The sequence below is a fragment of the Geotrypetes seraphini genome, chromosome 2 (genome assembly GCF_902459505.1).
Source record: "Geotrypetes seraphini chromosome 2, aGeoSer1.1, whole genome shotgun sequence".
Taxonomy (NCBI): Eukaryota; Metazoa; Chordata; class Amphibia; order Gymnophiona; family Dermophiidae; genus Geotrypetes; species Geotrypetes seraphini.
In genome coordinates, this window is record NC_047085.1 from 472,160,569 (window position 1) to 472,186,703 (window position 26,135).

Here is a 26,135-nt window from a genome sequence, read left to right on the forward strand (position 1 = left end):
AATACCATCGCCCCCCTAAAACTTCGCAAGAAAACCCCTCGGCCCCCAAATAAATGGTTTGATTTGGATCTCTCAACCTTAAAACGCGAAGTAAGGAAACTAGAAAGAATATGGCATAAATCAGGGACCGACAATGATAGACTTATCTGGCGACGAAAAGTCAAAGAATACAAAAAATTAATTGCCGAAAAACGCAGCAAATACTACTCTCAACTCATCAACACCCCTTCACTAAACAGTAAAGCACTTTTCAGATTAGTTAACTCCCTTCTAGACACCGATTCATACAAACGGTCCAGCTCAGAACTCCCGCCCCCCGCAACAATCCTAGCTAACCACTTTGCCAACAAAATCCAAACCTTAAAATCATCTCTTACAACTCCCAACGCTGAGACAATATTCGACCTTCCAGCAATAGACACAACAAGTTCAAGGGCTGACATGACCTGGAGCTCCTTCGAAAGCCCAGACTGGAGCCTATTCCTCAAACTCTTCTCAAAATACGCCAACTCCAATTGCCTGCTAGACAACTGCCCACCCGCCATCATTAAATCCGCCCCACCCCAATTCAAAGCCGAACTCTTCAATTGGATCACACTATGCCTGTCCACAGGTCTCTTCCCGACTGAACTCGGACACATTCTCGTATCCCCCCGCCTCAAAAACAACAAAGAACCCATCTCCTCCGCCGCTAACTATAGACCCATAGCCAATATACCACTCTTCCAGAAACTCATGGAAGGCCTCATTAACCATGACCTCACGAACTACCTAGAAAAGTTCAACATCCTTCATGATTCTCAATCCAGCTTCCGCTCAAACTACAGCACAGAAACGGTCATAGCCGCTCTAACCAATTACCTCCTCCACCTATTCTCATTGGGCAAAAGCGCCGTAGTACTCCAATTTGACCTAAGCAGCGCTTTCAATCTGGTCGACCACGACATCATGCTCCGCTGCCTCGACTCCATCGGCATCTCCGGCCAAGTACTTGACTGGTTCTCAAGCTTCTTAACCAACCGCACTTATCAGGTCCACAGTAGCGGAACCTTCTCCCATCAATGGCATAACCCCTGCGGAGTCCCACAAGGCTCCCCATTATCCCCCTCCCTTTTCAACATTTACTTGGCCCCTCTAGCACGGATACTAGCCGACCTAAACCTTAAATCATTCATATATGCCGATGACATCACCATTATCATTCCCCTAACTTCATTCACTCAACAGACGGAACAACTCACCTCTTCTATCCTCACCAAGCTAGAACAATGGACCTCACAATTCAAATTAAAATTAAACACAGAAAAAACCAAAATCTTCCTGGCAAGCCCTACCCACAAAATAACAAACATTTCCCTGAAACTGAACGGCCTAGAATACCCCATCAACCCCACCATAAAAATACTCGGAGTTATTCTAGATAGAAGCTTGACCTTCGAAGCCCACACCAGTGCCCAGGTCAAAAAATGCTTCTGTTCTCTCTGGAAACTTCGCACCATCAAACACCACTTTGACCACCTTTCCTTCCGCTTACTGGTCCAATCACTAATCCTAAGCATATTGGACTACTGTAATATCATATACCTAGGAGCCTATAAAAACACCATCAAACGTCTTAGAATAGTACAAAATGCCGCTGTCCGCCTCATCTTCGGCCTCAAAAAATATGACCATGTCAGCCCCTATTACACCAAACTCCACTGGCTGCCGGTGGAGGCAAGAATCATCTTTAAATTCGCCTGCCTCTGCTTCAAAACCTTAGCAGGCTCCTCACCAATTTACCTATCTGATTACCTTGAAATTGCAGGCCCCTCCCACACTCGAAATACCTACCTGTTTTCTTTTCCCTCCCCGAAGGGCTGCCTCTACAAAAAATTCCTCAACCGATCCCTAGCATTCCAAGCGGGCAAATGGAACAAATGCCTCTCCACTCTCATCTCCAATTTCCCCCCCCCTATCAAACTTTCAGGAAGTTAACCAAAACCTACCTTTTTGACAAATTCCTCTGAATGTTCCGACCCCCTCCCTCCTCCACCTCTGACCTCGACTCTCCCCCAGACTCTTTACTGCCGTAGGTTACACTTGTAACACTGCTGTATGTAACTCATAGAAAACATAACTACTCCGAATATATTACCTACCTGCAAAAATTAACTTCTCTGTCAATGTACCGTCTAAAATGTAAATGTAACTTAATTGAAAAATGCATTGTCTAAAATGTTAATGTAACATTAACGAAATTGTAACTTCGCTGTAATTGTACAGTCCCTTCATCTGTTAACCGCATAGAACTTCCATGGTAATGCGGTATACAAGAATAAAGTTATTATTATTATTATTATTCTTAATATCGTAACAATTCTTATGTAATCCGCCTTGAACCGCAAGGTAAAGGCGGAATAGAAATCACTAATGTAATGTAATTAGTGTGTTAACCACTACTGCACAGGTAGACCTACTGTTAGCACAGTTATTTTGCAGCTAGTGCAAAATAACTGTGCTTTTTGTGTTGGGGTGGAACCTAGGCAGGGCATGGGGCAGAGAGTGGGTGTGGATAGCTTATTACAGTGTTCTTCAACCTTTTTACACCTGTGGACTGGTGGAAATAAAATAATTATTTTGTGGACCGGCACCGGTCTGCTGACCAGCAGTTGACGAACACTGGGCTAAGTCTTGGGCCAGACCCCGCCCCTCTCACACCAGACCCCGCCCCCATAATAGTACTAATTATAACACTATTTTTTCCATTCAGTTTCATATATACACACAATACAATCTTATTAACAACATATAATGATTAACCACAACATTCATTCCTACCAGAGCACAGATAATAACCCCTATGCAAATACGGGACCAAAAACTAAAAGTACTAATATATACAAACAAACCCTAAGATGCAAGACTCTGCATGCAGAACAACCCCCAGAGAAATAGAAACAAATGCATTTCTTTCTGAGCAGTGCAAAATACAGACAGCAGATGTATATTCTCAAAATTGACACAATTCAATCACTAAATTCATAAATCTAGGCAAATGGATGTCAGGTCTCAGTTTATAAGGATAACTTTTAAGCTTCTAAATTCAGTTTGGGACAAATTTAGGAGGTCATCATAGAATATGCCTCTCTGTATTATATACAAGTATTACAAAGAAATAGGCACAGCCTTGTACAAGCCGCTACTTTATACATGTGTGTGCTAGGAAAATTTGTTGTCTCCTTCCCTCCATGCTGTGATTTACCTTCTGGCCTGCTCCCGCCTGGCCGTTTTATGCCACCTACGGTGTTACCTTCGAGAAGGCTCCCTCTTCTTCACTGCTGCAGTGCACAGAGCCATGGACAGCGGCTCCTCGCGCATCCTGCGCCTCATCTGGAAGCCTTCCCTCTGACGTTGCGACGTCAGAGAAAAGAGCTTCTGGTTCAGGTGCAGGATGCCCGTAGGAGCCGCTGCCTGCGGCTTTGTGCACTGCAGGAGTAAAGAAAAGGGAGCTGGCCCGAAGATAACATTTTCTCGGGCCCGATGCACGTGCTGGCCCTGCAGACTGGCAGGAAATTTCTGCGGACCGGTAGTTGAAGAACACTGGCGTATTGTTTTAGGCTTTCAGTGTTCTGAAGACAGATGGCTAGAGCCTTTCAGAGATCAGCCCAATAAATACTATAATCCTTATATCCAGAGTTCAAGCCATACGGTTCTAATTCTTAGATCCAAAAATTAATCAAATCATATGCTACGTGCAGAAATTTAATGCAGTTTAGTAAAAGGACCTCAGTGTTTAATATTTAAGTGTGATGTGAGGCTGTTGGTTGAAATCCCTCACTGCTTCTTGTGACCCTGGGTAAGTCACTTAATCCCCTCATTGCCCCAGGTACACTAGATAGAGTTTGAGCCCACCGGGCCAGATAGGGAAATATGATAAAGTACCTGAATGTAAACCACTTAGGATATAAGTGGTATATAAATAAATAACAAACAAAAACCAACTGCAGATGTGTACAAGATGCAGGCAGAATTTATTGTGACAAATATAAATTTATAAAAACCTTTTTCCCAAACAAGGGACCCGACACGGTCCGTGTTTCGGACAAACCTTCGTCAGGGGTCCAATATGCAAAAAGGTTTGAAAAATATGCCACAAAAAATATGGAATAAAAAATCATAAACCAAAAGGTCCAATGTGCCGAGAATCGCCAATGGACCTTTTGGTTTATGATTTTTTATTCCATATTTTTTGTGGCATATTTTTCAAACCTTTTTGCATATTGGACCCCTGACGAAGGTTTGTCCGAAACACGGACCGTGTCGGGTCCCTTGTTTGGGAAAAAGGTTTTTATAAATTTATATTTGTCACAATAAATTCTGCCTGCATCTTGTACACATCTGCAGTTGGTTTTTGTTTGTTCCTGGTTGGTTTTTTCTGCAGATAAGGTTGAACCTCTCCTTCCTTTTTTGTTGCTATATAAATAAATAATAAATTATTGAGGGTGACGGGGGAGGGGGGGGGGATTCTCACACTGCCCCTGCTTTTGGTTATCTCTAAAAGTCCAATGTCCACCCAGAACTTTGTTTAAAGAATATACTTTACTGGATGAATCAAGAAAATAAAAGCATTTCATCTGCTGATGTTCAGCCACAGCAAAGAATCCACCCCCCCAAAAGGCTGAAAAATACAAAAACAAAAATAAACACTAGTTACGCCTTCCTCTGCACACGCCTCTTCTCCATAAAACCTTTTAGATCCTTCTTCTGACAAACACCGTTCGACAGGCTGTGGGAGATAGTGAGATTGCTCCCCTGCTATCTGTCACTGCATGCAATGGGGTGTCCGTCTGCCAAGTGTTGCCTTGTATGGTAAAATGCAGGACAGATGCTAAGCAAGCCCCCCTGTATTTTACCCCCAATTTTATAAACAGCGCCTAAAACCTAGGCACCGAGGAACATGGTGTCTAGCACATGTCAATCATGAATTAGGCCCCTTGTATAGAATTGTGCCCAGCAGCACCAAAATTGGACTTAGGCGCTGGTAGGCATCAAAACCTTAAGCACTCCCTATTTATGCCAGGGTTTTCTTCGCCTAAATACCAGTGCCTAAGTCCAATATAGGAACCTACATAGAAAATACAATCCACTCTAACCACACCCACTTTCCAACGATCCTTGTACTAAGCGTCTAGCTGAAAGTGGTAGATGCCTATCGAGTTAGGTACCTAGAAAGCAATTACTTTGAGCCCATTAAGTTTTTCTAAATAATTAAGTTAGGTGCCTAGATCGGTTCGATGCATCAGTGTAGGCATCTAACAGCAGGCATCTGGGCCTAAGAACAGAACCTGCATTTTTGTAAAAGGTTCAGTAATGGCAGAGTGAGACAATTGGAAGAGCCTTCACACAATCTAAACATGTTTCGTTGTTTTTTTTTTTTAAACTAATACTTGTAATAAAAAGGCTTCATTTAAAAAATCTTAATGGTCAACTTAGGTCCACAGGCCTGATACAAGTGGGTCATCCATTTTCTCCTTTTCTCTCATTAGGATCTCAGCTCCTTTGCCATGCCATTCTTGGATGTAGACTTGGAGAGCTCGGAAAAAAATGCCTGTCACAAGGTAAGAAGGTGAGGGGACTTCATACCCTGAGAACATTCTTGTAATGCAGGGCTATGTTCTGCTTGATTCCTGGCGAGTGCTCCCGTTCTCTGACATTTCTGGATGGACCATGCTCTTCTGTCTTACATTTCCATGAGCTTTAGCTTCTCATGGCCAGAGCTGGATGATCTCAATTTTCCCCAAGCATATAAGGTATTAACTACGTATGTTCAGTATTTCATCCCATAAGAACCACAGAAATATCACATAGGGCTCAAGAACTTTCATCGCCCTACGCTTTCTGTGTCCATTCTTCATCAGTTCTTAATTTATCAAAAACATCAAGATTTTTTTTTTACAAATTATTTTATAAGATCCTTATTTAAATAATTTTAAACTTAGCTTTTGTTAAAATTTCTGTAGCTGTCTGTTTAGATAAATAGGGGGTTTCCCCAGGGGTCTGTGCTGGGACTGCTACTTTTTAACATATTTATCAATGAGCTAGAGATGGGAATAACTAATGAGATAAATAAATTTGCTGATGACACAAAGTTGTTAAATCGCAAGAGGATTGTGAAAACTTGCAAGAGGACGTTGTGAGACTGGAAGACTGGCCATCAAAATGGCAGGTGACATTTAGGGCTCCTTTTAGAAAGGTGCGCTAATGTTTTTAGAGCACGCACTGGATTAGCGAGCGCTAGCTGAAAAACTACCGCCTGCTCAAGAGGAGGCGGTAGCGGCTAGCGCGCGCTATTCCGCACCTTTGTAAAAGGAGCCCTTAATGTGAGCAAGTGCAAAGTGCTGCATGTGGGAAAAAGGAACTATAGCTACGTGATGCTGGGTTATATGTTAGGAGTCGCTGCCCAGGAAAAGGATCTAGGTCAGTGTTTTTCAACCTTTTTATACCTATGGACCGGCAGAAATAAAATAATTATTCTGTGGACCGGCATCGGTCCGTGGACCGGCGGTTGAAGAACACTGGGCTAAGTCGTGGGCCAGACCCCGCCCATCTCTACCCAATGTCCACCCCAGACCCCGCCCCCCATAATAGTACTAATTGCACCTTGGACGTCCCATGCCTCATCTGGAAGCCTTCCCTCTGACATCAGAGAGAAGGCTTCCGGTTCAGGCGCAGGATGCCCTTAGGAGCCACTGCCCGTGGCTTTGTGCACTGAATCAGTTAGGAAGAGGGAGCTGGCTCGAAGATAACGCCGCATCGATCGCACCGTGGACCTGCGGTCGAAGAACACAGTTTTGGGCCTGATGCAGGTGCTGGCCCTGTGGACCGGAAGGAAATTTCTGTGGACCGGCACTGGTCCATGGACCGGTGGTTGAAGAACACTGATCTAGGTGACATTGTTGAGGATACGTTGAAAACCTCAGCTCAATGTGCGGTGACAGCATTCCCTTATGAATCATAACTATACTTTTGCAAAAATAATGAACTAAAGATAACACTTTCTTGTTATGAGTTCAGACACAGAAGTCTGCTTGTTCTTTCCTAAAAATAATTTCAAGGGTACCACTGATTGGACTTGGCAATAGATGAGGAAACCCAGGTGTTCAAGATGGGGGCAAAAAAAGCACCAAAATATCCATCATTTTGGCAGACTAGGCCACATGCCCAAAAAAAACCCTGCTCAGTACAGTTATACTTTATCTGATGGTGCAAAGCAATCTAATTAAATAACCTTGGGTCTACACTCCAGGATCCGATCAAAGCGAATGGCCTGTACTAAAAGAACATGATGATTGAAAAAGGCAGAACAGAAGTCAGTTAACAGTCATAAGTAAAATATAAGACAGTTCAAGGAGAACGAGGCCTGCAATTTTTGTGAATATGTCCATCCATCTCCCATGGGGATTAACCCTTTGTCTCTCTGTTTGCTCACTGGTGTATCAGTTAGTCAGGCCTTGGTGCATATGTAAGAAATTGGATGTCAGTGAAAAATTTTAAAATTAAGACTGCTTATACTGTTTAAGCTTCATGCACTTACAGTAAATTAATTGTCTCGAAGCCAGAATGGCAGCTAAAATGTCTGGATATTTTTCAGTTTAGCTGAGGAAGGGAGTGTCCTAGTGGTTAGAGCTACAGCCTGAGCACCCTGAGATTGGGGGTTCAAACCCAGCGCTGCTCCTTGCGACCCTTAGGGAAGTCACTTAATCCTCCATTGCTCAGGTACACTAGGTAGAGTGTGAGCCCACCGGGACAGATAGGGAAAAATGCTCGAGTACCCAAATATAAATCCACTTAGGTAACCTCCATTGATGGGTGGTATATAAATAATTAATAAACCTAATAATAACAAAACTTAATTGTAATAGCTACAGTTCTCTAGCTCTACTCACAGGAAGAAGGGGCTGAGTTGGGAAACTGAGAGATCCAGTGGAACAAGTGAGAGAAGTTGTTGGGAAGGGCTGGAAATCTGAGAGAAATGGGATGAAGTATGAGATAGAGAATGACACGGTGACGGTTTACCCGCGGCCACCGCATTTAAGCCGCGGGTCACCGCCGAAAACGGGGAAGAAAACTAGCAGTCGCTGCGGTGACGGGGACAAGGCCATTCACCGACCGCGGAAACGGTGAACAGGTTTGTCCCCGCGGGCCAATGTACCCCCTTCTAGGAACCGCTATTTACCTGTGTTTCACCGTGCTCCTCATTTGTCAGATCAACCCTTCCTGCCAATCGCAGCAGAAGGGTACCCAACCCCTCCTGCCGGTCCTCCCAATGGCCTCCCCTAAGATCGCCGGCAGGAGGGTACCCAACCCCTCCTGCTGGACCCCCCCCCAACGAACCCTCCCACCCCGGAACCCCCTTAGTCTTACTTTCCAAGTTGGACCGGACAGCTCCTCGCTCGTCTGGCCAGCAGGCCTGCCTCCGTCCAAATGAGGCGGGCCCGCCCCTCCCCTCCCCTGCCTAACCCACAGGATCCTAGGGCCTGATTGGCCCAAGCACCTAAGGCCCCTCCTATAGCGGGAGTGGCTTTAGGTGCCTAGACCAATCAGGCCCTAGGATCCTGTGGGTTGGGCAGGGTAGGGGCGGGCCCGCCTCATTTGGACGGAGGCAGGCCTGCTGGCCAGACGAGCGAGGAGCTGTCCGGTCCAACTTGGAAAGTAAGACTAAGGGGGTTCCGGGGTGGGAGGGTTCGTTGGGGGGGGGGGTCCAGCAGGAGGGGTTGGGTACCCTCCTGCCGGCGATCTTAGGGGAGGCCATTGGGAGGACCGGCAGGAGGGGTTGGGTACCCTTCTGCTGCGATTGTCGGGAGGGCCGTTGGGGGGGTCTACAGGAGGGGTTGGGTGCCCTCCTGCCGTGATCGCTGGGGGGAGGGGAGACTTGCAGCCGTAGCCGCGGTCACTATGCTAATCACGGCAGGGAGATCTTTGCCGCGATTAGGTACAGCGGCCGCGTCTAATTACCATATAGGCTAACATTGTAAGCATTTAAAGTACATGTCGTGTTTGTTTTTGCATTGCTAGCCCCAGGGGTGGTGGAAGATTAGTGATTGAAAAACTGTATGAAAAATAACTATTTTAAATTTAGTGATCAAAATGTGTCAGTTTTGAGAATTTATATTAATTAATTTTTTCTCTGCGTGTTTTGTTTTTGTATAGTTATTAACTAATATTTAACTAAGTTTTAATGTTTTAAAGAATGTTTCCTTTATACGTAAATAAAGAAAAGTGAATGGGATTGCAGTGGTGGTGACGGGGCGGTGAATGGGGTGGCAGTGGCGGTGACGGGGCGGTGAAGAGGATGGTGAGACGGGGACGGGGCGGTGACGGGGATGGTGAGACGGGGACGGGGCGGTGACGGGGATGGTGAGACGGGGACGGGGCGGTGACGGGGACCAATTTTTTCACCGTGTCATTCTCTAGTATGAGAGGGTTCTTGGAGGCTGAGAAAAAGAGCAAGAACTTTACACGATGGGGGACAAAATTGGTTGGGGGAGATTGGGAACTGAATGAATTGGGCGGGTGAAGAGCAGAAACCACACAGTGGAGTGTGTCCGTCTGAAAATGACAGAGGGTGTGCATGTGGGAGTGTCTGATGGGGAGTGGCAGGGATGAATCCATGTGCATATGTGTGTGACTGAAGAGCGACGGAGTGCATGTATGGGTGTATGTTTCCGTGTTTGTAGTAGAAAAAGTTTTGAGAATTTCAGCTGGAGTAAAAAAGTCCGCTGCCAAAAATTTACCTGTATGCATACTAAGTGAAGCCTAGAGAATTGACCCAGCTAGACTGGGGGAGGGGTGTCAGTGGAGACTATGAATAAAGGTCTTGGGGTGGGGGCATGGTAGATGGCACGCATGTTTGTCTAGGACCCAGCATAATGCTAATCCAGACCTGCTCATGGACCCCGTACAAGAGAAACCAAAAATGAGGAGGGGTAGATTTCAAGCTATAGTACTTTAATGGAAGGTCTTAGTTTTATGTATAGGTAGTGGAAACACAGTCAGTCCTGATGCATGAAGCTTCTGCTTCCTCGCTGCGGTTTCTCATTGTGTGCAACCATTTTTTGGCTAGTTGTGGATTTTTACTGTTTTTTATATACACCGTTGCTGAGGATATTACTGTGTTGTCAGAGCCGGATTAAAGGGTAGTTCAAGTAGACATATGCCTCTGGCCCAAAGAGTTCAGAGGGTCTGGAACGCTGCCTACTTTGATGACGTTGGTGTGCCTGGCTCCAAACATCCCAGTAATTCCTCCTCATGCCTTCTTCATTATTCGGTGCAGACGAACTTGAGGTCTAAAGGCTGCCCGCAGCTGACCCAGAAGCCTTTCCTCTGACACTGAAATTTTGCATCAGAGGGAAGGCTTCCGGATCAGCTGCGGGCAGCATGTAGGAATCATTGCCCGGGGCCTTTTGAAGACTACAAGTTAAGCTGCACTGAATAATGAAGAAGGAAGGAAGAAGGTGCTACTTGGACTTCTGGAGCTGGGCCCGGAGGTACACGCTTGCAAAAGGGGGGACATGGGGAGGAGGGGGGCAGGGTCATGGAGGGGCAGGTTCAGGGGGCCCAGTATACTGAACTGTCTTTAATTTTTGCGCTGTAACCGGACAACTTAGAAAATATGTTAGGAATTTCAAATTGTTGACTAGTTTTGCAATATGTTGTCTTCCTGTAAGTAGAAATATAACTGACTTTAACCCGCCTTGAATGCCATTTGGCTGGATACAAGATATAACATAACATATAACATTGTGCAACAGTGATACCTGCTGATGAGATACAGGGCGTCTATACAAAAAAAAAAAAAGATGCAGTTGAAAGAGGTACCCTATTAAAGTCTTGCAGTTTGATGGCATGGTCCTCTCTGCTTGATTTTTGCCGATGTTGGTTTTGGTGCAGTTTTTTTCTCCCTTTTTGTGTGTGGATGCCCTATATCTCAGCAGCAGGTATCACTGTTATCACCGGTATCACAGAGGTACCCTATTAAAGTCTTTCAGTTTGACGGCATGGTCCTCTCTGCTTGGTCAGATACAGAGCTCATAAATTTAGAGTTTCAGCTTACTCATATGTCTACCTGTAGCTGCAAAAGAGAAAAAAAAGTGAGAACAAATCAAGGAAGCTAGAGTCCAAAAATGTGAAATATCACTTCAATTTATTTATCAAACATCACAAAATAAGGAACAGTCTAGTTTGATGTCAGTCACTTGAAACAACTGGCAAAACAAAACTCGACACCACTGTATTTTGGATAGAGTGCCTTCATCATGAGTTAAACTGCGTGTAGCATTGAACATCTACATGTAATTTCAAAAACAACTTAGTAACATAGTAAAATGACGGCAGATAAAGACCCAAATGGTCCATCCAGTCTGCCCAACCATACAAGCTCCATAAATTAATTTAGTTTAAATGGTCCTTTTTCTTAGATATTACTGGGCCAGAAACCCAGAGCCCTGCCCAGTAGTGTGCTTAGGTTTATCTACTGGAGTCTCCATCAAAGCTCACTCCAGCCCATCTTAACTATCCCAGCAATCGAAACCCTCCCCAGCCCATCCTCAATTGAATGTCCATATATGGGATTCAGGCTGTGCAAGCCTGCCCAGTACTGGCCTTAGTTCATTCAATGTATACCCATTATTTTCTGATTAGAGATCCTCTGTGTTCATCCCACGCTGTCATCTTTTTCTTTGCCACCTTCCTCAGGAATGCATTCCATGCATCAACCACCCTCTCCGTAAAGAAGAATTTCCTAACATTACTCATGAATTTACCACCCCTCAACCTCATATTATTCCCTCTGGTTTTACCATTTTCCTTTCTCTTGAATAGATTATGTTCTACGTTAATACCTTTGAAGTATTTGAATGTCTGAATCATACCTCCCCTGTCCCTTCTTTACTCTAGAGAATACATATTCAGGGCTTCCAGTCTCTCCTCATACATCTTCTGGCACAAACCTCCTACCATTTTTGTTGCCTTCCTCTGGACCACTTCAAGTCTTTTTATGTCCTTCGCCAGATACGGTCTCCAAAATTGAACACAATACTCCAAGTGGGGCCTCACCATCAACCAGTACAAGGGCTTCAACACCTTCTGTCTTCTACTGGTCATGCCTTCAAGTGGGACCCCACCATCAACCTGTACAGGGGTATCAACACCTTCTGTCTTCTACTGGTCACGCCTTCAAGTGGGGCCTCACCATCAACCTGTACAGGGGCTTCTACACATTCTTTTTTCTACTGGTCACACCTCTCTCTATACAGCCTAACATCCTTCTGGTAACAGCCACCGTTTTGTCATACTGTTTCTTCATCTTTAGTTCTTCAGACACTATCACCCCCACTATCTCTACTGTTGAAATTAGAACAATAATTTGCCCACCCGGGCAAACAGAAACAATAGATGAAGAACTGAGAGCCGAGTTGAGGCGAGAATGTAAAAACGCAAACACCATAGTGATGGGAGATTTCAACTACCCAGGGATAGACTGGAGCCATGGAGTTGCCAATTGTTCAAAGGAACTAGAGTTCCTAGAGGCTGTAGGGGACTGCTACTTGGAACAGCTCGTCAAGGAACCAACGAGAGGGACAGCTATTCTGGATTTAATCCTCAACGGGCTGAGAGGACCCGCCCAAAAAGTGGAAGTAGCGGGACCTTTAGGGAACAGTGACCACAACACGATCCAATTCAAAGTGGAACTAAGTATGCCAAAGGGGAGGAGAACCACTGTAACAACGTTCAACTTCAAGAAAGGGAACTATAATGCCATGAGACACATGGTAAAGAGAAAACTCAAGAACAGCTCCAGAAGGGCACAGACGGTGGACCAAGCCTGGACCTTATTCAAGGACACGGTGAACGAGGCGCAAAACCGGTATATACCCAGATTTAGAAAAGGGGGCAGAAAGAATCAAGCAAAAGACACAGCATGGTTAACAAAAGAAGTTAAGAAGGTGGTAGTAGATAAGAAAAAATCCTTCAGGACGTGGAAAAAGGATAAAACTGAGGAAAATTGGAAAAAGCACAGGAAGCACCAAAAAGAATGTCACCGAGTGGTCAGAACAGCAAAGAAAGAGTATGAAGAGAGTCTTGCAAAGGAGGCACGGAACTTTAAAACTTTCTTTCGATATGTGAAAGGGAAACAGCTGGCGAGGGAGGAGGTAGGACCCCTAGATGAGGGAGATAGGAAAGGAGTGGTAAAGGAGGAAAAGGAAGTGGCAGACAGATTAAACACATTCTTCTCGTCGGTCTTCACGAAAGAGGACACATCCAAGGTTCCGGAACCAGAAATATTCTTCAAGGGGGATCAAGAGGAAAAATTATCGTGCATGGAGGTAAGCCTCGAAGACGTACTCAAACAGATAGATAGGCTGAAAACTGACAAATCTCCGGACCCGGACGGAATTCACCCAAGAATACTAAAAGAACTTAGAGATGAAATAGCGGAGTTATTGCAGCAGATTTGCAACTTATCCCTGAAAACAGGGGTAATACCAGAAGACTGGAGGATAACGAATGTTACACCTATCTTCAAGAAGGGATCCAGAGGCGACCCGGGGAATTATAGACCGGTCAGCTTAACCTCAGTTCCGGGAAAGATGGCCGAATCATTAATCAAGGACAGTATCAGTGAGCACATAGAAAAAAAAATAAGCTGATGAGAACAAGCCAGCATGGTTTCTGTACTGGAAGATCTTGCCAAACAAACCTGCTGCACTTCTTCGAGGGAATAAACGAACATTTGGACAAAGGTAACCCCATAGACATAGTATACCTGGACTTCCAGAAAGCCTTCGACAAGGTACCTCATGAGCGCCTTCTAAAGAAATTGTGGAACCACGGGGTGGAAGGGGAAATACACAGATGGATCAGAAACTGGCTGGCAAACAGGAAACAGAGGGTAGGAATAAAGGGACACTATTCTGACTGGAAAGGGGTCACAAGTGGCGTCCCACAGGGGTCAGTGCTAGGACCACAGCTGTTCAACATATTTATTAATGACTTGGAAACAGGGACAAGCTGTGAAGTTGTAAAATTTGCGGATGACACAAAACTCTCCAGTACGGTTAGATCTGTTGAGGAGTGTAAAGAACTCCAAAGGGACCTGAACAAACTGACGGAGTGGACAAATAAATGGCAGATGAACTTCAATGTGGAGAAATGTAAAGTTATGCACATAGGGAAAGGGAACCCGATGTATAATTACACAATGGGGGGGATGACATTTGGAAAAGGCAACCTAGAAAAGGACTTGGGGATTTTGGTGGATAAAACAATGAAACCGGCAGCGCAATGCGCAGCGGCCTCAAAAAAGGCGAACAGAATGTTGGGCATTATCAAAAAAGGTATCACTACCAGAACCAAGGAAGTTATCCTCCCACTATACAGGGCAATGGTGCGACCGCATCTAGAATACTGCGTCCAGTACTGGTCGCCGTACCTAAAGAAAGACATGGCGATACTCGAGAGGGTCCAGAGAAGAGCAACAAAAATGATAAAGGGCATGGAAAACCTCTCATATGCTGAAAGGCTGGAGAGGCTGGGGCTCTTTTCCCTGGAAAAGCGGAGACTTAGAGAGGATATGATAGAAACTTATAAGATCATGAAGGGTATGGTGAAGGTAGAGAGAGACAGATTCTTCAGACTGGCGGGGGCAACAAAAACTAGAGGGCACTCAAAAAAATTGAGGGGAGATAGATTTAGAAGAAATGCTAGGAAGTTCTTCTTCACCCAGAGGGTGGTGGACACTTGGAATGCGCTTCCAGAGGAGGTGGTTGAGCAGAGTACGATTTTGGGTTTCAAAAAGGGATTGGACGAGTTCTTGAAGGGAAAGGAGATCCAGGGGTATAATGAGTAATAGATCACTACAGGTCATTGACCTGGAGGGCCGCTGCGGGAGCAGACTGCTGGGCGTGATGGACCTATGGTCTGACTCGGCAGAGGCAATGCTTATGTTCTTATGTTCTAAGGAGTGTTCAGTAGTAAGGAGTATAACAGTAGTAAAGCAAATATTAAACAGTATCGTTACTGGGTGTGATAACATAAAAGTGATAGCTATAATACTAGAGAATGACACTGTGGCTGTTACCCAAGGGTAACCCGCTGAAACGGTGGGGAGGAAAAAGTGCTCACTGTGGGTACAGGGACACTGCCCCGTGGAGCGGTGAATGGCCTTGTCCCCGCAGTTAAGGGAGGGAACGTGCGTGATCACCTCCCTCCTTCCTACCTACCGGCCGAATATATCTCCCTCCCTCCCCCTTACCTTCGCGGCCTGTTAGTTTCCAGAGTAACTTGCTCAAGCCGCCAGAGCCTGCCTGTAGTTGCATGCGTCTGTGGGCAAAAGATTCTCTGATGCAACTTCTGATTGCGTCAGAGGAGAAGCTTCTGCCCACAGATACACGCGACTGCAGGCAGGCTCCGGCAGTTTGAGCAAGTTACTCTGGAAACTTAAAACATGCCGCGAAGGTAAGGGGGAGGAAGGGAGATTCTTGGACCTTGCAAGGGGTGCTGAAGGGCGGTGAGGTGGCAAGAGGGAAGGGTGGTGGTGGAAAGAAAAGGGACAGATGCTGAAGGGGGGTAGAGAGGACAAGACCCTGAAAGGAAATGGGGAACAGAGAGTGGGGAGAAGACGCTGAAAAGAAAAAATGGGGAAGACTTACTTATTTAAGGATGCTTTTAATCTCTAAATAATTGATGATTAATTAATGTTTATGAAGTGTGCTTTGGTAAATTTTATACCCCTCCTTTTGTTCTTTCCATTTTTTTCACCATACCCAAAAATGTAACTTTACCCGCCTTCCTTTCTCTCATGTTAGTCAGAACTGGAAAACATTGTTATTGTATTTTATTATAACTTGTACATCGCTTAGAAATTGAAATAGGCGATTAATCAAAAACAGAAATAAACTTGAAACTTGAAACTTGAAGACAGAGTGGGGAGAAGATGCTGAAGGGAAATGGGGAAGACAGAGTGGGGAGAAGATGCTGAAGGGAAATGGGGAAGACAAAGTGGGGAGAAGACGCTGAAGGGAAATGGAGAAGATGCTGAAGGGAGATGGGGAAGACAAAGTGGGGAGAAGACACTGAAGGGAAATGGGGAAGACAAAGTGGGGAGAAGACGCTGAAGGGAAATGGGGAAGACAGTGTGTGGAGAAGATGCTTAAGGGAAATGGAGAACAGAGAATGGGGAGAAGACGCTGGAAGAGAAGAAGAGATGCCAGACTATGGGGGAGTGGAGGGAAGAAGATGGGTGCCAGACCAATTTGGGGGGAGGGAGGAGGTGAAGGGAGTAGCACAGTAACAGATCAAATGGAAGATACAGAGAGAAAGCAGACAGTGGATGGAAGGAATTGAATGAGAAGATGAGGAAACCAGAAACCAGACAACAAAGATAGAAAAAAAGATTTCTATTTATTAATTTTTTTTTTTTTTTTTTTTGCTTTAGGATAAAGTAGTATATTAGTTGTGTTGATAAAAATTTATAAACAAAGCCCTGCCAGCGGAACATCTTTCTCTAGTTCAGCAGCCAGAACTTTGATTTATAAGGAAGGAATAAGCTAAATATTACAGTACTGAGGCTTGTATGGATACTGCGGGGATAGTAGGGATGGGGATGGGGCGGGGACAGGGACGGTGGTCGCGGGGAATGGGCAGTGACTGTGACAAATTTTTTCCCAGTGTCATTCTCTGGTATGTACCAAGAAGTTTGCTCCATTAAACTAAAACAATAGCAAATTTTAAGAAAAACGGCGCTTTATGTAATTAGTAGCTTTGAAGAACCCCAGGTTGGACTTATAAAATTTTTTACACCAGGCTTCTGGGAGTCTGCATTCATGTGCTCTACTACTACTACTTATCTCTTATATAGCACTGAAAGGCTTACGCAGCACTATACATTTTGACATTTATTGATGGCCCCTGCTAGGAAGAGCTTACAATCTAAGTTGGACAGTCAAGACATGACATAGAAAATAGGGGATGCAGGACCCAAGGTGAGAGGAGTTAGGAGTCGAAAGTACTCTCAAAGAGATGGGCTTTTAAACGGGCCTCGAACACTGCCAGAGATGGAGCCCGCTATAGGGATTCGGGCAGCTTATTCCAAGCATATGGTGCAACAAGGCAGAAAAGACGGAGTCTGGAGTTGGCAGTTGAAGTAAAGAGCACAGATAGGAGGGACTTACCAGCTGAACAGAGCTAGGGGAGAGGGGGATCTTAGGGGGAGATAAGTGAAGAGAGATAGTGAGGGACAGCTGAGTGATTGCATTTGTAGGTTAGTATGAAGAGTTTGAATTGTATTCGGAAATGGATGGGAAGCCGATGAAGTGACTTTAGGATAGGAGTAACGTGAGTAAAGCGACTCTCCCAAAATATGAGTCATGTAGCCAAATTCTGGACGGATTGGAGGGGAGCGAAATGGCCCCTGAGAGTAGTGGGTTGCAGTAGTCTAAGCATGAGGTGATGAGGGCATGATTTTGGTAGTGTGCTCAGAGAGGACATAAGAACATAAGAATAGCCTTACTGGGTCAGACCAATAATAATAATAACTTTATTTTTCTATACCGCCATAGTCAGGCGACTTCTAGGCGGTTTACATTGTAAGAAGGCTGGACATTCAGCGAATAACAAAAGGTCTTAATACAATACAATAAATCTACTTACAATACCGAACAATGAGTCTCAATACAATACAATACAATACAATACATTACTATGAGTCTAAATACAATACAATACAGTAAGTCTAAGTACAATACCATACAATGAGTCTAAATATTAAACAATAATCTAAAAGAGAAACTTACGTATTAATTGGAGTTCTATGGATAGTGAGTACCTGAATGCTTTGGTACTAACATATTAAGTGGAGTTCTATGGGTAGAGAATACCTGAATACATGAAAGGAGCTTCTTGAGAGAGAGAAAAGGCGTTTACAGCAGGGAAGTCCTAGTGGGGGAGGGGACAGTTTTAGTCAATGAATTTGGCGAAGAGGGCGGTTTTGATCGCTTTTCGGAATGCACTGTATGTCAGATTGGGTTCGTTTATGTAGTTTTTCAGCCAAACTTGCTGTCTGTTCGCTTGGAACTTAAAGATTCTGTCCAGGTATGATTTGGTCCATCAAGTCCAGTAGCCCGTTCTCATGGTGGCCAATCCAGGTCACTAGGACCTGGCCAAAACCCAAGAAGTAGTAATATTCCATGCTACCAATCCAGGGTAAGCAGTGGTTCTCTACGGAGATCTCGGACATCATCAAAGAGAAGAAAAAAGCATTCATCTCTTACAAACAATCAGGGACACAGGACTCTAGAGTAAAATATCTGGCCAAGTCAAGGGCCGTCAAAGCAGCAGTTAGGGAGGCCAAATTCCGCATGGAGGAGTCTCTAGCAAAGAACATCCAGAAAGGAGATAAATCTTTCTTCAGGTATATCAGTGACAGAAATAAGAACTCGGGCGGGATAGTACGTCTCAGAAAACCAGACGGAGACTTTGTAGAAACGGACTCGGAAAAAGCCCAACTGTTAAATAAATACTTCTGCTCAGTCTTCACCCGCGAGGCGCCGGGAATCGGCCCTCAGCCACAGACAAGGGTTAAATCAGTTGACCCGTTTAGTAATTTCAAGTTTACACCCAGCAGCGTCTATTGCGAGCTGTCAAAAATCAAGGTCAACAAGGCAATGGGGCCTGACAACCTACACCCTAGGGTGCTCAGGGAGTTGGGTGATGTCCTAGCGGAACCGCTATCCGCGCTCTTCAATCTCTCCCTTAGTACAGGTAACGTCCCGATGGACTGGAAGACAGCTAACGTCATCCCACTCCACAAGAAAGGCTCCAAGATGGAGATGGCAAATTACAGACCAGTGAGTCTCACATCGATAGTGAGCAAACTAATGGAAACCCTAATCAAACACCAATTGGATAGAATCATGGACGAGGAGAAACTACGGGATCCCCGCCAACATGGATTTACTAAGGGGAGATCCTGCCAATCCAACCTGATCAGCTTCTTCGACTGGGTGACGAGGAAGCTGGATGCTGGTGAGTCCCTGGACATCGTCTACCTGGATTTCAGCAAAGCATTTGATAGCGTACCACACCGCAGGTTGCTAAGCAAGATGAGTTCTTTAGGTTTGGGCGACACATTGACAAATTGGGTTGGGAACTGGCTTGGAGGTAGGCTTCAGAGGGTAGTGGTGAATGGCACCCCCTCCGAAATGTCAGAGATGATAAGTGGAGTGCCACAGGGCTCCGTCCTGGGCCCGATCTTGTTCAACATCTACATAAGAGACTTGACAGAAGGGCTCCGAGGAAGAATAACATTATTCGCCGATGATGCCAAGCTAAGCAATGTAGTGAACAAGAGCACAACAGACAATAATTCAATGGCAGATGATATGATGCATGACCTACTTCTACTGGAGCACTGGTCTAGGTCCTGGCAACTCAGTTTCAATGCCAAAAAATGCAAAGTCATGCACCTGGGAAGCCGAAATCCATGCAAGATTTACACCCTAAATGGCGAGATCTTGACAAAAACTGAAGCAGAAAGAGACTTAGGGGTGATTGTCAGGGAAGACATGAAGTCTGCAAATCAAGTTGAGCAAGCTTCATCCAAAGCAAGGCAAATCATAGGTTGCATACGCAGGAGTTTCGTCAGCCGTAAACCTGAAGTCATTATGCCACTGTATAGATCCATGGTGAGACCGCACCTGGAGTACTGTGTGCAATTTTGGAAGCCGCATTACCGCAAGGATGTGCTGAGACTGGAATCGGTCCAGAGAATGGCCACCAGGATGGTCTCGGGACTCAAGGAGCTCCCATACGAGGAGCGGTTAGGGAAGTTGCAGCTCTACTCACTAGAGAAACGTAGAGAGAGGGGAGATATGATCGAGACATTCAAGTATCTCACAGGTCGCATCGAGGTGGAAGAGGATATTTTCTTTTTCAAGGGTCCCGCGGCAACAAGGGGGCATCAGTGGAAAATCAGGGGCGGGAAACTGCACGGTGACACTAGGAAGTTCTTCTTCACCGAAAGGGTGGTTGATCGCTGGAATAGTCTTCCACTTCAGGTTATTGAGGCCAGAAGCGTGCCAGATTTTAAGGCCAAATGGGACAAACATGTGGGATCTATCCGCAAAGATAGATAGGGAGGGTCATTGGAGTGGGCAGACTTGATGGGCCGTGGCCCTTATCTGCCGTCTATTTCTATGTTTCTATGTAAGTAGCTTCCCCTGTGTTTTTCTCAATAACAGACTATGGACTTTTCCTCTAGGAAATTGTCCAAACCTTTCTTAAAACCAGCTATGCTATCCTCTGGCAACACGTTCCAGAGCTTAACTATTCTCTGAATGAAAAAAAATTTCCTTCAATTGATTTTAAAAATATTTCCCTGTAACTTCATCGAGTGTCCCCCCCCCCTAGTCTTTGTAATTTTTGACGGAGTGAAAAATTGATCCACTTATACCCGTTCTACTCCACTCAGGATTTTGTAGACTTCAATCATATCTCCCCTCAGCCGTCTCTTTTCCAAGCTGAAGAGCCCTAACCATTTTAGTCTTTCCTCATACAAAAAGAGTCCCATCCCCTTTACTATCGTGGTCGCTCTTCTTTGAACCTTTTCTAGTACCACTATATCTTTCTTGAGATAAGGAAACCAGAATTGAATGCAATACTCTAGATGAGGTCGCACCATGGAGCAATACAGGGGCATTATAACATTCTTAGTCTTGTTAACCATCTCATTTTTAAAATAATTCCTAGCATCCTATTTGCTTTTTTGGCCACTGCCACACATTGGGCAGAAGATTTCATCATATTGTCTACGATGACACCCAGATTCTTTTCTTGGGCGCTAATTCCCAAGGTGGACCCTAGCATCTGGTAACTGTGATTCAGGTTATTCTTCCCAATGTGCATCACTTTGCATTTGTCGACATTAAAGTTCATCTGCCATTTGGATGCCCAGTCTTCCAGTTTCCTAAGGTCCACCTGCAATTTTTCACAATCCGCCTGCGTTTTAACAACTTTGAACAGTTTAATGCCATCTGCAAATTTAATCACCTCACTCTTTGTTCCAATTTCCAGATCATTTATAAATTTGCATACCTGTCACTTCCATTTATGCAAATCTCTCTCATGCATATTCATTAGAGATATCTTGAAAACCTGACTGGCTGGGGGTCCACCAGGACAGGTTTGGGAACCACTGATCTAGATACACTATATCAACCGGCTCACTGGATTTTGGTAATAATATAGAGGAAGAAGGGTAAGGTTTTAGCGGTATGTTGTATCTGGGCGGTGAAGGAGAGAGAGGAGTCAAAGATGATCCCGTGATTACGAGCAGACGAAACAGGAAGGGTGAGAGTGTTGTATATAGAGATGGAGAACAAGGGAAGCAGAGAGGTAGGTTTTAGCCATATTCAATTTTAGATGGCGGTGAGACATCCAGGCGGCAATGTCAGACAGGCAGGCTGAGACTTTGGTCCAGGTTTCAGTAGAGATATTTGGCTCTGATGTTTGGTGCTCTGAACCTAGCCATTAGGTGTCACCCTTAAGCAATGTCCATGGTTTGCGCTCTCTCCAGCCACCCACCACAGACGACTCAAATTGAAGTTCAAACTTAGGACCTTTTACATAATGCACAGCACGGGAGTGGGGTGAGGTGCGGAGAGGAGATGGGGTTCCGTTGCCCTCAACAAGACGGTGTCCGGGGCGGACCAACCCCCCTTCCCCCACCTTACTATGCCACTGGCTGCCCAATTTGCCAGCTTTCCTAATCTCTGAAAACATTTCTTCATCTGTCTGCTCATTCTGTCCTAGAGGACAGTAGTACGTATAACCCTATCTTTATATTCCTTCCCTTCACACATTGAATTTCTATCCATATGAATTCCACACTGCCATTTATGTCATGCAGAATGTGTATTTTGTTTGATTCAATTCCATCTTTTACATATAGCACAACCTCCCATCTCCAATTTGATCTACTCTTTCCTTTGAAATATAATTTGTGCCCAGGTAATATAGTGTCCCATTGATTGTCCTCCTTGGCGCCTATTATATCTGCCTCATCATACAGAGCAATATACTCTAACTCTCCTATTTTATTTTTTAGACTTCTAGCATTTGTATACAGACACTTCAAATTGTATTTTTTCCTTAATTTTAATATTAATACTTGTTGATGGTCGGTATATCAAATATAGAATAAACTTGGAAACCTGATCTACCAGGTCAGCCCTTTCTCCTCTCTTTAAAGCAGTGCAAATTTCCCTACCCTCTGTAACTTTTTTTATTTTGTCCTTTTTCTGACTCTTTATTTTTTTTTTTTCCTAAGGGTTTTGTACCTGTACCTTTGACTTGTCTGGATGTTCTCACCTTCAACTTGGGATATCTAGCATCAGTCACTAGTAATGGAGGTGAGGAGGAGGCTATTGCTTAAGAGAAACACAAGATGGTAATCCCTTTCTTGAAATATTGAGGACTCCATATACTTTTGGTGTTGAAGAGGTTGAAATGGAAGAAGAACTTGAGTGAGGTTGGAAGGAACTATCCACCATTAGAGAGAGCGACGAAGGTCTGAGGTGATTTGGATTGGAGCAGACAGAGATCCTGTGACCTGAGATCATTGGGTTGACAGAGCCCATTGTGGAATTCTGAGGTGGAGATGTACAAATGGAGTGATGTGTACTGTGGCGTTCATGTTGAGTAGAAGGCATAGCATCTGACACGCTGTTATGCATGGTAGGGTGCAGACTGCCTGGCACAGATGAAAGAATGTCAGCTTTCTGTTACAGTAGAAAAGCCTGATCCTGAGCAGTGTCCAAGAGAGCTTCTATGAACTGCAACATCTAAGTTGGGTGCAGATATGATTTTTGGTAGTTTGTAGCAAACCCTGGCAGCTCTAGGATACAAACTGTAGATGCCTGGAATGCCCTCCCGAGGGAAGTGATGGAGAGGAAAACGATGATGGAATTCAAAAAAGCGTGGGATAAACATAGAGGATCTCTAATTAGAAAATGAAGAATGTAAATTAAAGAGCTAAGGCCGGTACTGGACAGACTTGCACGGTCTGTGTCCCATATGTGATGATTTGGTGTAGGACTGGGCTGGGGAGGGCATCAATGGGAACTCCACTAACTTGGAACATGAAGATGTTATTGGCCAGACTTTAGGGTAGATATCCTGCAAACAGGATGGTTGGATAGTGAGCTTGGACAGCAACTTTAGCATTTGGAACCTAGGACAATACCAGGTGGGCTTTACAGTCTATGACCCAGAAATATCAAAGCAGAGACAAGTTAATTTAATCATGTATTTTTAATGGGTATAACTAATGGGCAGACTGGATGGACCGTTCAGGTCTTTAATCTGCCGTCATTTACTATGTTACTATGTTTTTTAAGCCATCTGAAAAGCTGTGTTACAATGTGGAGTGGATTTAAAATTGGTGAGCACATGATACTGAAAAGGATTGTACACACTAAAATTGTCTGATTTGGCTTTAAGTGGTGCTTCGTACCCGTCTGAACTAAGTAACAAAATGTATTATGTTTAAATATATTTATTGAATTGCAAAGTGCAAGTAAACATGTCAAGCAAAGTATAACAATTTTCTTTTATATATGCACATTATGATCCCCCTCCTCCCATCCATTCCCCCCCTTGTCCCATACAAATAAACCAGTCCAGGAGCACACAAGACATAAAACAAGCAATGTCACAAATTCAATAATCGACTCTGAGCTTGAGGAGTGAGATCCATACAAAAGTGTTCCCAAATCAAACAAAAGCCAGGACCTGTGTCAAGATCAGCAAATTGCCTACGTTCCAGAGAGGCATGCACTATCATCAAAGATCTCCATTGACTATAAGCCAGTGGCTCATTTGACAAAATGACCTTCTTGCCTAGCAGCATCACTCTAGCCACAAAAGCAGTCAGTTCTTTAGGCTTAGGAAATACTATATGGTAAAATCCCAAAAGTGCTCTTGGGGTTGGTATCCATCGCCTGCCCCATATAGATGTAGTATACTGACCCAAACGATTTCGAAAATGAATGATATGGGGGCAGGACCAAAACATATGACCCAGTGTGGCGTGAGCCTGAGCACACTTAGGACAGTTAAGAACTGGAATAAAACCCATCCAGTATGCTCTCATAGGTGGAATATAAAGACGGACAATGATCTTAAGTTGTAGTTCCCATTGCAGAATATTGGAGGACTCCTTCCTCAAATTTTTCAACACTTGCCACACTTGTTTGGCAGAAAGAGTACACTGAAGATCCTCTGCCCAGGTTGCTGCCAAAATCTCAAAATTAGTGCCAGGTTGACAATCACATAATCCTACTGGTGAAATTGAAGAGGAATCAGTTGTTGAGCAGAGAGACTAAGGGCTTCTTTTACTAAGGTGTGTTAGGGCATTAACGTGCGAAATAGCGCATGCCGAATTGCCACACGCGCTAGACCTTAACACCAGCATTGAGCTGGCGTTAGTTCTAGCCGCGTAACGCGCGGTAATATCCTGCGTGCGCTAAAAACGCTAGCGTACCTTAGTAAAAGGAGCCCTAAATATCTCTGATAAGGCCTCTCGGCAGTCCTCCGTTAAATGATGGGCCCTTTTTTCTTTTGACTGACATCCAGATAGTACCGCTTATTTTTTTTTTATTGATCATATTTGACTACGTATTTGTTACTTATTTTGCTTTAATTGCTATTTTATTTTAATTTGTTATTGTGATGAATGTATTGTGGTGCTATTTTCTGAAATGTATATTGCGCATATGTACTTGATGGTCTGCACCATGTGTTTTATTTGTGGTTTTATAAAATATAATAAAATATTTCTGAACTTAAAAAAAAAATGACAGGCAGGCAAGGAGTGAACATAGTGGCGGACTTGAAAATATGCAAAAATTTCCATCTCTGGTAATCCAAACGTGCGTTTTAAGGACGCAAAGGAGGCAAAATGCCCTTCTTCCGTATACAATTGGAAGGTGTATTGTAATCCTTGGGTTGCCCACCTCTTAAAAGGCAAACTCTGCAAACCGTGCAGGAAATCACAATTGCCCTGAATCGGAAGATATGGAGAAACCACAGGTGACAGTTTTAAACAACTGCAAGCCCACTGCCACATCCGTCTCGCAGGGGCAAATATAGGGTATTGTGCCACCACGGAGCGGAGAGCCGGGGCTGAGACATGTAATAAATAGTTAACATGATATGGAGATAGCAGTGACATTTCCAACTTAGTAGCAGTAAAATAAGATGTACCTCTAAACCAGTCATTAATGTGCCTCATCTGGCATGCCATCGCATACCAGCGAATATTCAGCAGCCCATAACCTCCCCTCCCCCATTCCCTTGGAAGATACACCCTAGCAAGATTTTGGACATACCTTTGTGAGTTTTTTTCTAACGTCATTGGCCAGAAGGTACACTGGTCCTCTACTAGCTGTGATAACTGGCTGGACACTTTTGTGAAGGATAAGTGGCATGGTCATTCAGTCTGCTATTAGTATGTCTGCTGAGGGCACTGATTTTCTCAAAATGGCTGACTTCAGTTTAAAGTAGTCCTAAAAAGACTGCTTTTAAGTTGATATATGCTACCTGCAACTGGCAGTACTTCAGCTATGGTATGGATTGATAAAGAAAAGTGTTAGAAGTTCATTGCCCCATAGAATCACTAGATTGCTAGTGGATAATAATAATTTTTATAGCACCACTGGATATGTATAGTGCTCTTCAATGAGAAGTATTCAAGTACAATCCCAAGCAGCTTAGAAACTAAAGCTTATTAAAGTTTAGTGGACGCTAATGGACATTAGCAAGTATTAAATGTTACATGTCCTATTTCAGGGGTGTGCAAAAGGTCGATCGCGATCGACTGGTAGATCGCGAAGGCAACACGAGTCGATCGCGTTGCCTTCGCGTTCTACTTGCTTCCCAACTCAGAAGCGCTGAGCTGACCAACTTCCCCCACCCGATGTCAATTCTGACGTCGGAGAGGAGGTTCCAGGCCAGCCAATTGCTGCCTGGCTGGCCTGGAACTTCCTCTCTGACTTCAGAAATAGCGTTGGGGAGAGGAAATCAGGTTGGCCCGACGC

The 26,135-nt window shown here is 44.4% G+C and overlaps 1 protein-coding gene across 5 annotated transcripts in view; it reads left to right on the forward strand.

Moving 5' to 3' along the window:
* Positions 1-26,135, forward strand: part of PRKAG2 (protein kinase AMP-activated non-catalytic subunit gamma 2) — a 642,927-nt gene that overhangs the window by 140,184 nt on the left and 476,608 nt on the right. For 4 of the 5 annotated variants that reach the window (XM_033931676.1, XM_033931673.1, XM_033931675.1 and 1 more), the window contains one exon: positions 5,529-5,600. The exons of the other annotated variant lie outside the window; for it this stretch is intronic. In XM_033931676.1, coding sequence (XP_033787567.1) covers positions 5,529-5,600 — 72 coding nt within the window. The remainder of the gene's footprint in view (positions 1-5,528; positions 5,601-26,135) is intronic. 5 annotated transcript variants of the gene reach the window in all.